General features: G+C 38.9%; 1 protein-coding gene across 5 annotated transcripts in view; it reads left to right on the top strand.

Annotated features, from left to right (window-relative positions):
* Positions 1-16,924, top strand: part of LOC134356647 (kelch domain-containing protein 8B-like) — a 163,548-nt gene that overhangs the window by 67,850 nt on the left and 78,774 nt on the right. For 4 of the 5 annotated variants that reach the window (XM_063067623.1, XM_063067619.1, XM_063067620.1 and 1 more), the window contains exons 3-4: positions 1,601-1,765; positions 3,306-3,530. In XM_063067623.1, coding sequence (XP_062923693.1) covers positions 1,601-1,765; positions 3,306-3,530 — 390 coding nt within the window. The remainder of the gene's footprint in view (positions 1-1,600; positions 1,766-3,305; positions 3,531-16,924) is intronic. The other variant, XM_063067622.1, reaches the window with a different exon arrangement.

The following is a 16,924-nucleotide window of genomic DNA, read 5'->3' on the forward strand; positions in this document are numbered from 1 at the left end:
TGGGTGTGAAAGGTTACGGGGAGAAGGCAAGAGAATGGTGTTGAGGGGAATAATAAATCAGTCATGATGAAATGTCAGACCAGATTCATTAGGCCGAATGGCCTAATTCTGCTCCTATGACCTCCTTCTTCATGAATTTTCCTCTCACAAAATATCCTCCCAAAACCTCATTTGGAAAGAGAGAGTACACAACAGTAGGTATTCCCTGTATTTATGCAAAGTTCCCTGTTTTGTGGCATCATGTAGCATTATATTTAAGTATTTTCTTGTTGAGGACAACCGTATTATTTATATTTCAAGAAAATCAGTCACACTAAAAAGAGAAAAGGTCACAATTGCCTTTTGCTTTGTGTGCTGGATGCACATAATTAATGGTTTTATAGTACAATACCAACATCATCAGTCAAAGAAAGTCATGCATATTCCATACTTTTCATGGCCCTATTTGCTTACACTACCTTTTGCCTTTTGTTTTACATTCTGATGTGAGAATTCCATTGTATAGAAGTCAGAGTAAATTTTGGATAAGCCAAATGAAGGAACAGTGTAAACGTATAAGCTCCAAATCTTTCAAAATGAGTTTGGATGAGCTGAATGTGACAATACAAATTCACGGACACCGACTGGGCTCACCTATCACCTGTCAGCTTGTTCTCCTTACAAATTCATCAGCAGACTGCTCTCATCTATCACCTACCAGCTTGTACCCCTTCCCCTCCCCACCTTCTGTCTCCTTCCTTTCCAGTCCTGATCAGGGATTTTGGCCTGAAACATTGAATGTTTATTCGGCCTCCATTGATGGGGCCTGACTTGCCGAGTTCTTCTAGCATAGAGCAGCACAGTGGTTTAGCAGTTAGTGTAACACTTTTACAGCGCCAGAAACCCATGTTCCATTCTGCCGCTCTCTGTAAGGAGTTTGTACGTTCTCTCCATGACTATGTGTGTTTCCACTGGGTGCTTTGGCTTTATTCCATTTTCCAAAGACATACGGGTTAGGAATCGACTCTCAGTCCTATTAACTATGGGTTAGTGAGCTAATTGGTCATGCGTGTGTGCTGTAATTGGATGGTAAAAGTCCATTGGGCCAGAAGGGCCTATTATGATGGTATATCGCTAAATAAATACATTTTGTGTATGTTGCTCAAGTTTTCCAGCATTTACAGAATCTCTTGTGTTTATGATAAGGTAAACTGCCTGAGTTCCTGCTGCTCTGACAAGAGATCCAGTCAGGAATCTCCAGTGAGATTTGGCCATAAAAGCTGCAATAATCCAGAATAACATTTTAATTTGGAACCGAAGAAGATATTGTCATTATAAACAAGGAATAAGAGTCCCGAACAAAGCATTGAATTAAAGTAAATTAATGTATAGAAACTAAATTCAGTCGATATTATTTCTGCATTCTATCTTGTGAACTAACTGTTGATAAACACAAATGAATCTGGTGCAAATGTGTTTAACTTCAATGGCACTGGCCGAAACTAATTGGCATTGGCACTTAATGGAGCTTTGTGATCCCACTGGGTTGAATTCTAATCATTTGGGTTTCTGTTCTTGTTGTTTTGTTGCACCCCTGCTTTGATTGCATTCTCTATTTCAGATGGCAGGGTATACGCTCTGGGAGGGATGGGTCCTGACGCAGCTCCGCAAGCACTGGTATGTGTATACGACCCAGCCAGTGATCACTGGCAACCCTTGCCACCAATGCTGACACCCCAGTACGCGGCCTCGGCCTACCTCAAGGGCAACAAGATTTTTGTCCTAGGTAAAGGAACACTTCTAGCAGGATGAGTAGTCAGTTATTGCTGTCGCTTTATTTGTTTCTGTTTCAACACCTACCGGTGTGTTAATGTTGTTTTAAACTACTTTACTAATGCTTATTTCAATTGTTGAAGTGGGTCACTGAACTTGTACTTGTCTTGGGGGCAATGCAGTTCTTAAGGCTGATGCAATTAATGTATTTTTGTTTTTTCGATTGAACACATGGAGGTTGGGAACAGACAAAATCAGAGCATGATTCACTCATTCTGCTCTCTGAGCAAACCACCTGATTTGGCACAAAAAGAAGCCATTAAACTCATTCTATCTATATTGGCTCTAAAAGCCATTCATCCAAACCCACTCTCCATCATTTTAGTCCTTATCTTGGATGTTCTCCCTTTCTGACCCACAGTAGCACTCCCCCTCCGCTCTGCTCATCCCATCTTTCCCGTGTCATAGCTCTCTCCTGTTTGAGGTAAGCAGATTTGTCAGCTGGTAATATCAGTGCTATGTCCCATTTCTAATCCAACCAGCTGGCATCCCATCAGAGTTTTGGCAGAAACCAATATTAAGCCGGAACACTTTAACTTCTTTATGCTTAACCAAAGTACCTACACCATTAGACAACATTCAATCTTGTCAAAGATAAAGATTAGTTTTATTAGTCACACTTACATTGCAACATACAGTTAAATGCATCAAATCAAATCAGCAAGGATTGTGCTAACTCACTAACCCTAACTGTCCGTCTTTGGTATGTGTGAGGAATCCAGAGCCCCTGGAGGAAATCCCCATGCTCACAGGCAGCGGCAGGATTCAAACCCTGATCAGTGATCGCTGGTGCCATGCTGTTGTGCTAACTGCCGTGCTACTGTACCATGTTAATAATTGGTTAGAATGAGGAACAAACTCCTGAGGCTTGTTCCATGAGTGCATGTGGATCAGTGATGTGCTATATTCTAGGTTTACATCTTCAGTACCATTCACGTGACACTGCTGACCTCATCGTCTCTCACACCTGACGTAGTAAGTGCTGTCGAGGTGGAAGGAACGCTCGTTCTCCTTCCGGATCTATACGATATGATGAAAATCGCTAACAGGTCATGTGACCTTCACACTCCAATGGGTATTGAGAGATGAGTTTCATTACATTTTCCTGAAGTCACGTGTACCCAGAATGATGGGGATTATTCCTTCTATCTCCACATTGCACATGCCTCAGATTGCAAAAGATCACTCCTGTCATCATCATCCAATCCCACTGGCCACTGGATTGAAAACAAGGCAGACCGAAGCTTCTTAATACCAAGGGTGACCCAGGCTAGCAGCTAATCTGGGCCTGTAGCCTAAATCTGGGCAGTTTTGGAGCCTCCGTGTAGATCTTGTATTGCTGTGTTCAAATCTCAAACTTGCACTTCTGCGCAGTTATATAGCTTCAGGTACTTGTGAAGGATACTGAAAGCAAAAACTAAAATGTTTCTGTGACGGTGTTCTGAACACTAAAACCACATCCACAAAATAATAATGTTTTGGTGTTTTGTCAGGAGGAAGACAGGGTAAGCTACCAGTGACTGCCTTTGAGGCTTTTGACCTGGAAACGAAGAGCTGGACCAAGTACCCCAGTATTCCCAGCCGCCGTGCATTCGCTAACTGTGCCATGACTGAGAAATGCTTCTATAGCATGGGTGGTCTACAGCAACCAGGCCCTCACAACTTCTACTCCAGGCCACACTTTGTCAACACGGTGGAAGAATTTGACATGGAACAAGGCAAGTCAAATATTTTATCTCTTATTTGATGATTAACTGTAAATTTCGATGTAGTTAAGGAAAGTGCAAGCCTTCAGGCGCTTCTGGTGACTTGTTCATCTTGTTCCTAAGGCTTCAACAGTCTTGATTCTTCTGCTTGTATCTTCTGTACTCTGTTTTTTTTTGGGGGGGGGATCAACTTGCACTGAAGTGCTAATTCAGGCATCTGTGTCAAAATGCTGGATTCCAATATAACGTGATAGGAGAGAGGTAAAGAGGATCCGGCCTCCAGCTTGCTTGTTCAGAAGTAATTGACAAAGGCACATGGGAATCAGTGAAAGACTTAACACAGTGAGCACAAATAATATCATTCCATATCTATGTGATTGCATGTAGTTCCTGTTGAGAGCTCTATGATATTCAGGCTTTTGCATCAACGTCATTAATTAGTCTGCTGCTCTAAGGAGGCAGCAAGTGCCACAGGTAATTTCAGCAATCAGCAAAGAAAAACTTTTGGATATTTAAGACGTCTGTGAATAATCATTGGAGCATTTATGGTGAAATGTTTCCTTGGTTACTTGGGTTACAATATTTAACTTCATTAAATTTAGCACAATAGATAAAAAGATTATTAGACGTAATTGGCAAGATTTTCCTCTACATATTTTATCAGAAATATCAACTTCACAAGAACACATGAAAGTAGGAACAAGGATGGACCACTCGGCTCCTAAACCTGTACTACCATTTAACATCATGACTGATCTGCAGCTCCTCACCTGTGCCAGTTCCTCACTGCCCTTAAAACCCAAATCTTTCAAAAGTCTATATAGCTCCACTTTAAATATTTCCAATGATATAGCCTCCACAACTCTCCAAGGTATAGATTCCAGAGATTCACTACCCGCAGCAATAAGAAACTTCTACCTACCTCTCTCTGCCTTTGAACCACCAGCTTCTGCCAAAGGAAACCTCTCCACATCTTCGTCTTAAATAATCTGCTCATTATCTCTACCTAGGATCCCTCATTTGAGTGTCTCCACCCACTGGAAACATCTCACCAAGTTGTCAATCTCCTTGGTGTTTCTTACATTTCAGAAAGGTTACCCTTCATTATTTCAAATTCCTAAGAACACAGATTTAACTTTTTTAAACTATCAACCCACTCATTCCAGGATTTAGTCTGGTGAATCCCTTCTGAACTTCTTCCGATGCAACAATATCCCTTCTTGTATAAGGGAACCAAAAATTGTGATACTGCCTGTAATGAGTTTGTACATCTCTCCACATGAATGGACGGGTTCCCACTGGGGGCTCTGGTTTCCTCACACATTCCTTTCTTTTCAAATCTTTTTATTGCATTATAATCAGTTAAATGAACATATCAATAATAACAATACCAAGAGAACAGGGTTACAATAATAGCAATAATATATACAAACATAAGTTCCAAATATCATATCCTGATAAATCCACCCGATCTCTTGATAATTGAAGCAGGAAAAAGTTCAAAAGATTTGTTCAAGATAAAAAATCAAAAATCCCCTAAACTAAACAGAAAACAAAACAAAAAACTGGGCTGCCATAATTGGTCAATTATAATTATTCTGTCCTTGACTCCGTTCCTCCTTCCATAAATGATTAAATATTAGGAAAAAGGATTTAAAAAAAAATCAACTTAAGTCATATGTATGGAAATACTGAATAAAAGACTCCCAAGTTTCCTCGAACTTAATTGAGGAATTAACCATGTCATTCCTAATTTTTTCTAGGTTTAAACAAGCTATAGTTTGAGAAAACCATTGAAGTGTAGTAGGGGGATCAAAATCTTTCCATTTAAATAAAATGGTTCTTCTGGCCATCAGCATAACAAATGCTGTCAAACGGTAGGCTGAAGATGATAAATAACTAGAATCAATCATTGGTAATCCAAAAATTGCAGTAATAGGATGGAGTTGTAAATCAATATGTAAAACTGCTGAAACAATATCAAAGATGTCTTTCCAATATTTTTTTCAAAAGAGGGCAGGATCAAAACATATGGGTTAAAGAAGCAACCTCTGAGTTACATCTGTCACACATAGGGTTTATTTGGGAATAAAAACAGGCTAGTTTATCTTTTGACATATATGTTCTATGAACCACTTTGAATTCTATTAAAGTATGTCCAGCACACATTGAAGAATTCTAATTCAAGAATCTTTTCCCATTTTTCTATGGATATATTTACTTGAAGTTCTCGTTCCCATTCATCCTTTATTTTATCAGATATACCTGAAGGGATTTTCATAATCAAGTCATAGATAGTTGCTATTACACTCTTTTGTAAGGGATTTAAACTTAAAAATGTTTCCTTAATTTTAGCTTGATGTGACATTGGAGAGGTAGGCAAAATAACATTCAAAAAGTTTCTAATCTGTGGATATCTAAAAAAGTACAATCAAGGCAGATTGTATTTATTAGATAACTGTTCAAAAGACGTAAAAGTTATCCGTAAATAAATCACAAAACAGTTCATTCCTTTCATTTTCCAAAAAAGAAAGGCTTGATCAATTCTGGATGGTTAAAAAAAAATTAAATAAAATAGGGCTGAAAAGGGTAAATTCATTCAAAGCAAAAAAATTACGAAATTGGAACCATATTCATATTGTATATTTAGTTATTGGGTTAGTAATTTGTTTGTTCAATTTAGTAAATGTAAAGGGGAGCGAAGCCCCTAAAATAGACGCCAATGAAAATCCTTGCACAGACTCACGCTCAAGATTCAACCACCTTGGACTTTGGGTTTTATCTAACTCTTGGGTCCAAAAGGTTAAATTTCGGGTGTTAATTGCCCAATAGTTCAATCTAAAGTTCAGCATCACCAAACCACCATCCTTTTTGGATATCTGTAAATATTTCTTACTCAACCTGGGATTTTTACTCTGCCATATATATGAAGAAATTTTGGAATCAATAATATCAAAAAAGGATTTAGGAATAAAAATTGGTATTACTTGAAATAAATAACCAAACTTAGGTAGAACTATCATCTGTAAATTAAAGTTTGCATATTTACTGGGAATAACTCACTCTTATCAAAATTTAATTTATAATCAGAAAAGCTACTAAACTGAGCAAGTAATGATATTATTGAAGGAAGGGATTTCTCTGGAATAGAAATATATAATAACAAGTTATCTGCATATAGTGATACCTTATGTGTTTCATTGCCCCGAATAATGCCAAATATATTTGGTGAATCTCAAAAAGCAATTGCCGAGGGTTCTAAAGCAATGTCAAATAGTAAAGGGCTTAAAAGACAGTCCTGCCTAGTACCATGAAAAAGCCTAAAAAAGGAAGATACAGAGGCCAAAGGTGTATCAATTTAATCCAGGATATAAACTTTGGACCAGAATTAAATTTCTCAAGTGTTTTATACAAATATTTCCATTCAATTCTGTCAAATATCCTCTCAGCATCCAATAAAATAATACATTCTGGAATTTTAGGTGAAGAAGTTTACATAATATTCAATAATCTCCTAACATTAAGACATGAGTAATGATTTTTTATAAATCCTGTCTGATCTTCTGAAACAACTTTGGGCAACATGTTTTCCAATCTAATTGCCATTATTTTGGAAAGAATTTTAAAATCTACATTCAACAAAGATATTGGTCTGTATGAAGCAAATGCAGCAGGGTCTTTTTTTTTTAAGAATTACGGAAATGGATGCTTCATAAAAGGATTGTGGTAGTTTACCTATCAATAATGCATCTTTAAAAGTTCTATTTAACCAAAGAGAAAGTAAATCAGAAAAACATTTTAAAAATTCTATTGTAAATCCATCCATACCAGGGGCTTTACCAGAGTTCATTAAAGAAATTGCTTTCTGTATTTATTCCTCTGTAATCAATGTATCTAATAGTAAACCTTCATCAGATGATAGTTTGGGGATATTCCATTTCCCTAAAAATTCATGCATTGTAGTAGTATCGTCAGGGAATTCTGACTGATATAAAGAGGTATAGAATTCTTGAAAGGATTTATTAATCTCCTCATGATCAACTGTAAAATTGCCATCCTGTTTACAAACTTTAATAATCTGACGTTTAACCGAAACAGTTTTCAATTGATTGGCCAATAATTTCCCCGATTTATCACCATGTATATAAAATTGAGATTTAGTTTTAAGTAACTGGTTTTCAATGGGAGATGTTACTAACATACTATGTCGCATCTGAAGTTTGACCCTCCTTTTATAAAGCTCCAAATTGGGAGTAACTGAATATTCTTTATCAACTTCTTTAATCTTATCAACCAATATACACATTTCATTATTGGTTCTCTTTTTTAATCCAGCAGAGTATGAAATAATTTGTCCACAAATATATGCTTTAAAAGTTTCCCAGAATGTCCCGCTGGATATTCCTTCAGTAGAATTAGTTGAAAAGAAAAATGCGATTTGTTCTTTAATGAAACTAACAAACTTTAAGTCTTGAAGTAAGGTCGAGTTGAACCGCCATTGTCTAGTTCTAAAACTTACATAATCTAATTTAACTAATAATTTCAAAGGTGCATGATCAGAAATAGAAATTGCATCATAGTCACAAGCAATGACAGATGGTACTAATACGGAGTCAATAAAAAAGTAATCAATTCTAGAATAATTGTGATATACATGAGAGAAAAAAGAGAACTCTTTATCATTAGGGTGTAAAAGCTGTCAAATTAGGGTTTGCAAGACATTACTTCCTACAAAGCAAAACCCAGAAGCATGAATGGCAGCAAAGCTTCACTACCAGATGAACTCAACGCCTTCTAAGCCCACTTTGAAAAGGGGAATATAACTTACAACTGTGAAGATCCCTACTGCACCTGATGACCTTGTGATCTCTGTCTCAGGGGCCGATGTTAGACTGTCTTTAAAGAGAGCGAACCCTCTCAAGGCAGAAGGTCCTGACGAACCACTTGGCAAGTAAGGCTCTGAAAACTTGTGCCAACCAACGGATGGGAGTATTCAAGGACATTTTCAACCTCTCACTACTACGTGCGGAAGTTCCCACTTTCTTCAAAAAGGCAACAATTATTCAAAGTGCCTAAGAAGACTAATGTGAGCTGCCTTAATGACTATCGCCCGGTAGCACTCACATCGACAGTGATGAAATACTTTGAGAGGTTGATCATGACTAGAACTCCTGCCTCAGCAAGGATCTGGACCCATTGCAATTTGCCTATCGCCACAGTAGGTCAACAGCAGACGCAATCTTAAGGGCTCTTCACATGGCTTTAGACCACCTGGACAACACAAACACCTATGTCAGGATGCTGTTCATCGACTATAGCTCAGCAATTAATACCATCATTCCCACAATCCTGATTGAGAAGTTAGAGAACCTGGGCCTCTGAACCTCCCTCTGCAATTGGATCCTTGATTTCCTAACCAGAAGGCCATAATCTGTGTAGATTGGTGATAACATCTATTCCTCACTGATGATCAATACTGGTGCATCTCAGGAGTGTGTGCTTAGCCCACTGCTCTACTCTCTACGCCCAAGACTGTGTGGCTAGGCATGGCTCAAATACCATCTGTGAATTTGCTGACAAAACAACCATTGTTGGTAGAATCTCAGGTGGTGACGAGGGGGTGTACAGGAGTGAGATATGCCAACTAATGAAGTGGTGTCGCAGCAACAACCTGGCACTCAACGTCAGTAAGACGGAAGAGCTGATTGTGGACTTCAGGAAGGGTAAGACGAATGAGCACATACCAATCCTCATAGAGGGATCAGAAGTGGAGAGAGTGAGCAGTTTCAAGTTCCTGGGTCTCAAGATCTCTGAAGACCTAATCTGGTCTCAACATGTCAATGCAGTTATAAAGAAGTTAAGACAGAAGCTATACTTCATTAGGAGTTTGAAGAGATTTGGCATGTCAACAAATACACTCAAAAACTTCTATAGTTGTACTGTGGAGAGCATTCTGACAGGCTGCATCACTGTCTGGTATGGAGGGGCTACTGCACAGGACTGAAAGAAGCTTCAGAGGTTTGTAAACTTAGTTGGCTCTATCTTGGGTACTAGCCTACAAATTACCCGGGACATCTTTAGGGAGTAGTGTCTCAGAAAGGCAGCGTCCATTATTAAGGACCCTCAGCACCCAGGGCATGCCCTTTTCTCACTGTTACCATCAGGTAGGAGATACAGAAGCCAGAAGGCACACACTCAGTGATCCAGGAACAGCTTCTGCTGCTCTGCCATCCGATTCCTAAATGGACATTGAACCTGTGAACACTACCTCACTTTTTTAATACGTATTATTTCTGTTTTCTGCATGACCTTTAATCTATTCAATATACATATACTGCAATTGGTTTACTTATTTATTTATTATTACTGTATTATTATTTGTTTTGCATTTTTCTTCTACATTATGTACTGCATTGAACTGCTGCTAAGTTAACAAATTTCACAACACATGCCGGTGATAATAAACCTGATTCTGATGATGATCACAGTGAATGGCCGTGCTGGCTCAAAGGGCTGAATGGCCTACTCCTACTCCTACTCCTACTCTACTCCTACTCTACTCCTACTCCTACTCTACTCCTACTCCTACTCCTACTCCTACTCCTACTCCTACTCTACTCCTACTACTCTACTCCTACTCTACTCCTACTCCTACTCCTACTCCTACTCTACTCCTACTCCTACTCTACTCCTACTCTACTCCTACACCTACTCCTACTCCTACTCCTACTCCTACTCTACTCCTACTCCTACTCCTACTCCTACTCTACTCCTACTCCTACTCCTACTTCTCTACTCCTACTCCTACTCCTACTCTACTCCTACTCCTACTCCTACTCCGACTCCTACTCTACTCCTACTCCTACTCCTACTCCTACTCCTACTCTACTCCTACTCTACTCCTACTCCTACTCCTACTCTACTCCTACTCCTACTCCTACTCCTACTCTACTCCTACTCTACTCCTACTCCTACTCCTACTCCTACTCTACTCCTGCACCTATTGTCTATTGTCTATTGTCTGATCTGACTTGCTTTGTCATGGTTTTTCTACGGGGGTTTAGACAATTCATCCTTCTGCCTCATTTTCCTTCCCACCAGCCATGTATAAGCCACTCAAAGATCTAGCATTTGTCTACATCAAGACAGAACAGATAACACCAAGCTGTAAAAAAGTCTCTGTTTTATCAATAATGCACTTTACAATTCTTGTTACTAAGAATAGTCAGGTTAGAGGTTATGTATAATCTCCAGCCATCAAGAGTGGTGAGGAGATTACACAGATTGTTGGATATGTCATATCCAATAATATTTTGTTCATTTTCTTGCAGCTCTGCTTCTAATTGCATTTACTAAATTGAACAGAATGAAAGGTAATTCATTCATTTGAATCAAAACAAAAGCTAGTGTTTTGAATTTCTGAAAGCTTATCCTCAGTTCTTTCCATGTGATTACATGGAGAGCTTACTTTCATAATAAATGCAAAGTAATTCTGCATCCTGAAAATAGTGTTAATCACTATATTGAAACAAGTTACAAAGGAACAGACGTTGCCCAGTCTTTCAAATACATTTCATTCCTCTTCCAAATGTATTATAAAGTATCATTCTAAGTTGGCATGGTAGTGTAGTGGTTAGCACAGTGCTTTAGACTGCAAGCGGCCTGGGTTCAATTCACTTTAGGTTTCATAAGCAGTATCAAAAAGAAGGGGAATCCATTTCAACGGTATGTGGTTGAATTGAAACGATTGTCTAAGCATTGTCCCGTTCTGTAATGATCATAATGACGCAGTCAAGATATCATTTAGTTTCTAGAATCTTGCAAGAAGGCATTCAAAAACGGCTTCTAACTGAAGCACTACCTACATTTAAAAGAACAGTTGAAATCACTGTTTCAATGGAAACCACAGACAGAGATGCAATTGAGTTGCTGTCAAGAATGCAAGTAAGTGTGAACAAAATTGTAGCCTCTAAATAGAATTCGGTGAGACTAAACAAATGGTGTTACCATTGTGGCAAAGCTGACATACACCAGACTAATGCAGTTTTAAGGGTAAAGCGTGCAGAAAATGCAAATAAATAGGACGTATACAAAGAGCATGTCGGGCAGACAAAAGTAAATGGACTGCACAGGGAAGAGAAAAGAAGCAAATATCATGTTGCAGTTTCAAAATGAGCACTAATCTGCATAGTGCGGATGAAAAATCTGATAATGAGAGTGACTCAGACCTGTGTAGCCTTGAAACTTATAGTGTGAAAATTAACAATAGACAAGTAATATGGCTTACACCAGAAGAGAATGGCAAATTATTTAAAGTGGAATTGGATATTGGCTTGGCTGTTTCAGCCATTCTACAAAATATGATTGAATGGCTTTTCAAAGGTATCGAGCTGAAGCCTGCAGATATCCAACTGAGAACGTATACCGAAGAAAAAATAACTTCTATGGGAATGATATTCATAACAGTGAAATACAACAACCAACAAGCCACATAGGGCTTGTATGTGGTAAAAACAGAAGGATTTGCATTGTGGGGCTATGACTTGCTGAGACAATCACAACTTGATTGGAGATCCATTAACCATTTGCATGCCATATTCCTTGTAATGAAGATATATGAAAGCAACTAAGAAAGATACTTAATGACGCCACAGCAGTGTTCAAGGATGGCATTGGAAAACTCAAATATATCAATAAAATAGTGTTAAATGAAAATGCCCCACCCAAGTTTAGCAAAGACCATCCAGTTCCTTATACTGTCTGTGATAAAGTAGCTAGTGAGCTGGGTCACAGGTCACATGGAGAGGCTGAAGGGATTCTTTCCAATGTCACTACAATTGACTTATTTTAGGAGTAACATCTGCACCTGCATTCTGGCAGAAAGCTACACAGCAGGTGCTGCAAAGCTGCCCAGGCTCGCAGTGTTACCTGGTTGACATCATCGTTGCTAGTGAAAATGACAAAGAACATCTTCAAAATGTCAAGACAGTCTTAAAAAGATAAGAAGATTTTGAGCTCAGAGCATGATGCAACAAGTCTGAATTGTTTAAATCATGCATCACCTACCGTGGTCACACAATTAACGCAAAGGTTTACACAAGTGTGCTGAGAAAATTCAAGCAGTGGTGGATGCCCCAAGGCCAAAGGACATGTCACAGTTGTGGTCCTCTTTGGAATTTAACAGTTAATATACCACCACATTCTGTTCCTCGAGTCTCCATGCAACTGAAACTGATGCCCTCTAGACCTTGACCCTCCTACCCCAAGAAAAAGAATATTTTCACTGACTCACACAACGTGACCTGTGTTGTTTTCTGGCAGGATACAGTACAAAGAAATAAAATTACTGTAACTTACAGAAATGACTACTGAGCACAAGACAAAAAGGACTGTTCATGGGTTCATGGACTATTCAGAAATCCAATGGCAAAGGTGAATGAAAAAGCAGTTTTTGAATTGTTGGATGTGAGTCCTCAGGTTCCAGTATCTCCTCCTGGATGCAATAACAAGAGGAGAGCATGTTCCAGATGGTGAGGGTCCTTAATGGTAGCTGCCACCTTCTGGAGGGCCTGTCTTGTGAAGATGTTCTCAAAGGTGTGGAAGCTAATGCCCATGATGGAACTGGCTGAGTTAACCACCCTCAGCCACCTCTTGCGATCCTGTGCTTTGGAGCCTCAATACTAGACAGAACGCTCTTCATTGTAAGAGTCTTTGGTGATGTACTAGATCTTCTCAAACTCCTTACAATTCACAGCATCTATGCCTCATGATTTTACGTATCTCTATAAGGTCATTCTTTAGCCTCCAGTGCTCCAGGAAAAAGTACTCCAGTCTACCTAGTCTCTCCTTGTAACTCAAGCCCCTCCAGCATTACCCCTGCCAGTTCCAGTTATATCCTCTTGAATCTTTTTCACACCATTTCCAACTTGACAGCGTCCTTCCTGAAGCTGGGTAACCAGAACTGCAAACATTATTCCAACTACTGTCTCACTAACATCTTTTACATCTGTAACATGACACTCCAACACTTGTACTCAATCCCCTGACCAATGAGGGTAGTGCACCAAATATTTCCTTACTACCCTGTGTACCTGTATCGCCACTTTCAGAGAACTATCTACTAGAACCTCTCAGTCACCTCATCACTCTCCAGGGCCCTGCTATTTACTGGGTAAATCCAGTCCTCATTTCCCAAAATGCAACACCTAGTGGAGTGCTTAGTCACAAAACTTCCCCTTCCCTTTCCCCTCTGCTTTCTGTAGGAAACATTGTCTATGTAACTCCCTTATACATTCATCTCTCCCCATTGAACTCCCTCCTGGAACTTATCCCAGTGACCACGACCAGTGCTACACTTGACCCTCACCAACATTCAACCCAAGGCGTCCTTCCAGGTGAGGTGAAACTTCACCTGTGAGTCTATCGGGAATATCTGTTGTATCCAGAGCTCCCAGTTTGGCCTCCTCTACAGTGACCCAAATTGGAGGACCGTTTTGTTGACCAGCTTCACTCATCTGCCACAAGAGACAGGATCTCCTACTGGCCACACATTCCAATTCAACTTCCCATTCCCATTCTGGTATGTCAGTCATGACAGATCCAAACTCAGGTTGGAAGGGCAGCACCTCATGTTCCACTTGGTAGCTTCCAAACTAATGGCATGAACATCGATTGCTCTAACTTCCAGTAATTTCTCTCCCCTATCTACTTGCTCCTCCCCCACCACCACCTTTTTATTCTGAGTTTTGTCCCTTTTCTTTCCAGCCCTGATGAAAAGTCTCAGGACAAAACATAAATTGTTAATTCCCCTTCATAGATGCTGTTTAATTTGCTCAGTTCCTCCCAACATTTTAAATGTGTTGTTCTAAATTACCAGCATTGGGAAAATCTTGTGTTTATGATTTTTACAATTAGTCTGCATGGTTTATTGGATCACAATGTTTTTGAACAAAACTAAGAAAACTTTTGAGCACAAGGATCAGAGATTGCTCTAGAGAATCTTTTACAATGGTTTCTTGATTAACAGGTCCCCAGTGTTTGCCACAGTGCATAGTAACAAGGCGTGCACCCACATGTACTCCTCAAAAGTCTTTTTAGTCTCTGCTGCCAGCAATATAAACAGTAGTAAATGAACCGTTTGGAAGCTGTGGTTGATAGAATGCATTTTCACCTGAGTTACCAAAGTGATATTAAGATAAAGCCTTAATTCTTTAGTGATGTGCCAAGTTAATTTGAATTCAGTTCTAGCACTCCCTTGGCTGAAATTGAGCAGACACTACATACAAATTCATTCAGCAGTTTGATTCTTTCTAATAAGAAGGTAGCAATTCTATAAATGCTTCACAGTGCAGGGTACAAGAAATAATATAGCAAGGGATAAGTGGGGAATATACTGGGAACTATTCTACCACCAGGTTCAGGAACAGCTATTACCCCTCAACTGTCAGGTTCCTGAACCAGCATGGAAAACTTCACTCATCCCTAATACTGAACCGATTCCACAACCTGTAGACTCACTTGTAAGGAGTTTACCTCACATGTTCTCAGTATTATTTATTTATTATTATTTGTTTTTTTTCTTGTGTTAGCACAGTTTGTCTACTCTTGCACACTGATTGTCAGTCATTCTGTGTAGTTCTTCATTGACTCAATTGTAATTATTTGTTCTAATGTGAATGCCCACAAGAAAATGAATCTCAGGGTAGTATATGGTGACATTATACATTCTTTGATTATAAATTTGCTTTGAACTTTGAACTGTATTATTTAAAAACTGGTAAAATTTCACTTGAAAAATAATACTAGAACTGGGCAGAGTCAACGTGGATTTACAAAAGAGAAATCATGCTTGTCAAGTCTGATTTTCACTCGGATTATCTCATTCCGAATAAATACAAACCAGTTGATATGATGTATTAGTTAAATACTAAGAAAGGGATTGAGAGGGATAATAAATAGGCCAAGATGAAATGGCAGAACAGACACAATGGGCCGAGAGGCCTAATTCTGCCCCTATATCTCATGGTCTACGAAGCCATGTAAACGTTTATTCAACAAATTAAGAGTGCACAATATTTTGTATAATATATCAACATAGCCTTCATAATTAAAGGTCAGAACACACAATGACTGGAACATTTAGGGTGGGAAACTGTGACCAGTGAGATGCCTCAGGAACAGGTGCCAGGGCCCCAGCTGCTCACAATCTGTCTCAGTGATTTGGATGCAGAGATCAAATGTAATATATTCAAGTTTGTATTCAAGATACAAACCTAGATGGAAGTGCAAGTTATAATGACAGACTATGGAGAATGAATGGACAAGAGCTTGGCAGGTGAACTATAATGTGGAAAGATGTGAGCTCATTCATTTTGATACGAAGATAGAAAGGTGGGGATTTTCTTAATCAGAATCAGTTTTATTATGACCTATGTCATGAAAGTTGTTGTTTTGTGGCAGCAGTACATGGTAGTACATGAAAAGTACTATAATTTGCAATAAGAAATGTATAAAAATATGCTGTAAGTATTGCAAAGAGAGAGCAAGACAGTGAGGTAGTGCTCATGGTTCACAGTCCGTTCAGAAATCTGAGAGCAGAGGGGAAGCTGTTTCAATGCTGAGTGACTTAGAGGTGCTGGTGTTCAGAGAGACATTAATCATCTTGAATCTCTGAAAGTTGACATGCAGGTCTAGAATCCGATTAGAAGGGCACCTGGTACATTCGCCGTTATTGTGAGAGGACCTGAAACTTTATACCCTGGAATATCGTCTATGGATCTGGCTTTCCTTCCTAAGGATTATCAGATTGACTACTGAGATGGCATGTTTGTCATATAAGGAAAAATTAAGCTTTGAGTTTAGAAGAGGTTGACATCAATAGTGGCAGAGCCTAGGACCAGAAGTCACAGCCTTAGACTAGAACAGAGATGAGTGGAAATTTCTTTTCTGTGGAGGCCAAGTCGTTGGGGATATTTAAAGTGGAAATTGATAGGTTCTTAATTAGTAAGGACATCAAAGGTTACAGGGAGAAAGCAGGAGAATGAAGTTGAGAGGAAAACTAAATGGGCCATAATTGAATGGCAAAGGATACTCAATGGGCCAAATGACCTAATTCTGTTCCTATGTCTGTTGGTCTTATTATCTAAATGCATAAAATTCTTAAGGGGATTGACTGGCTGGATGCAGAACTGATGAGTTTCCTGAATAGTTCAAAGTAAATTTATTATCAAAGTACATATATGTCACCATATACAACCCCGAGATTTATTTTCTTGTGGAAAATCACGTTAAATACAAGAAAGACAATAGGATCAATGAAAGACCATACCCATCAGGATGGATAAACAACCAATGTGTAAAAAGAACAAACTGTGCAATTACAAAAATAAAAATAAATAATGGTAATA

Source organism: Mobula hypostoma, chromosome 15 (assembly GCF_963921235.1).
Source record: "Mobula hypostoma chromosome 15, sMobHyp1.1, whole genome shotgun sequence".
NCBI classification, from domain to species: Eukaryota; Metazoa; Chordata; class Chondrichthyes; order Myliobatiformes; family Myliobatidae; genus Mobula; species Mobula hypostoma.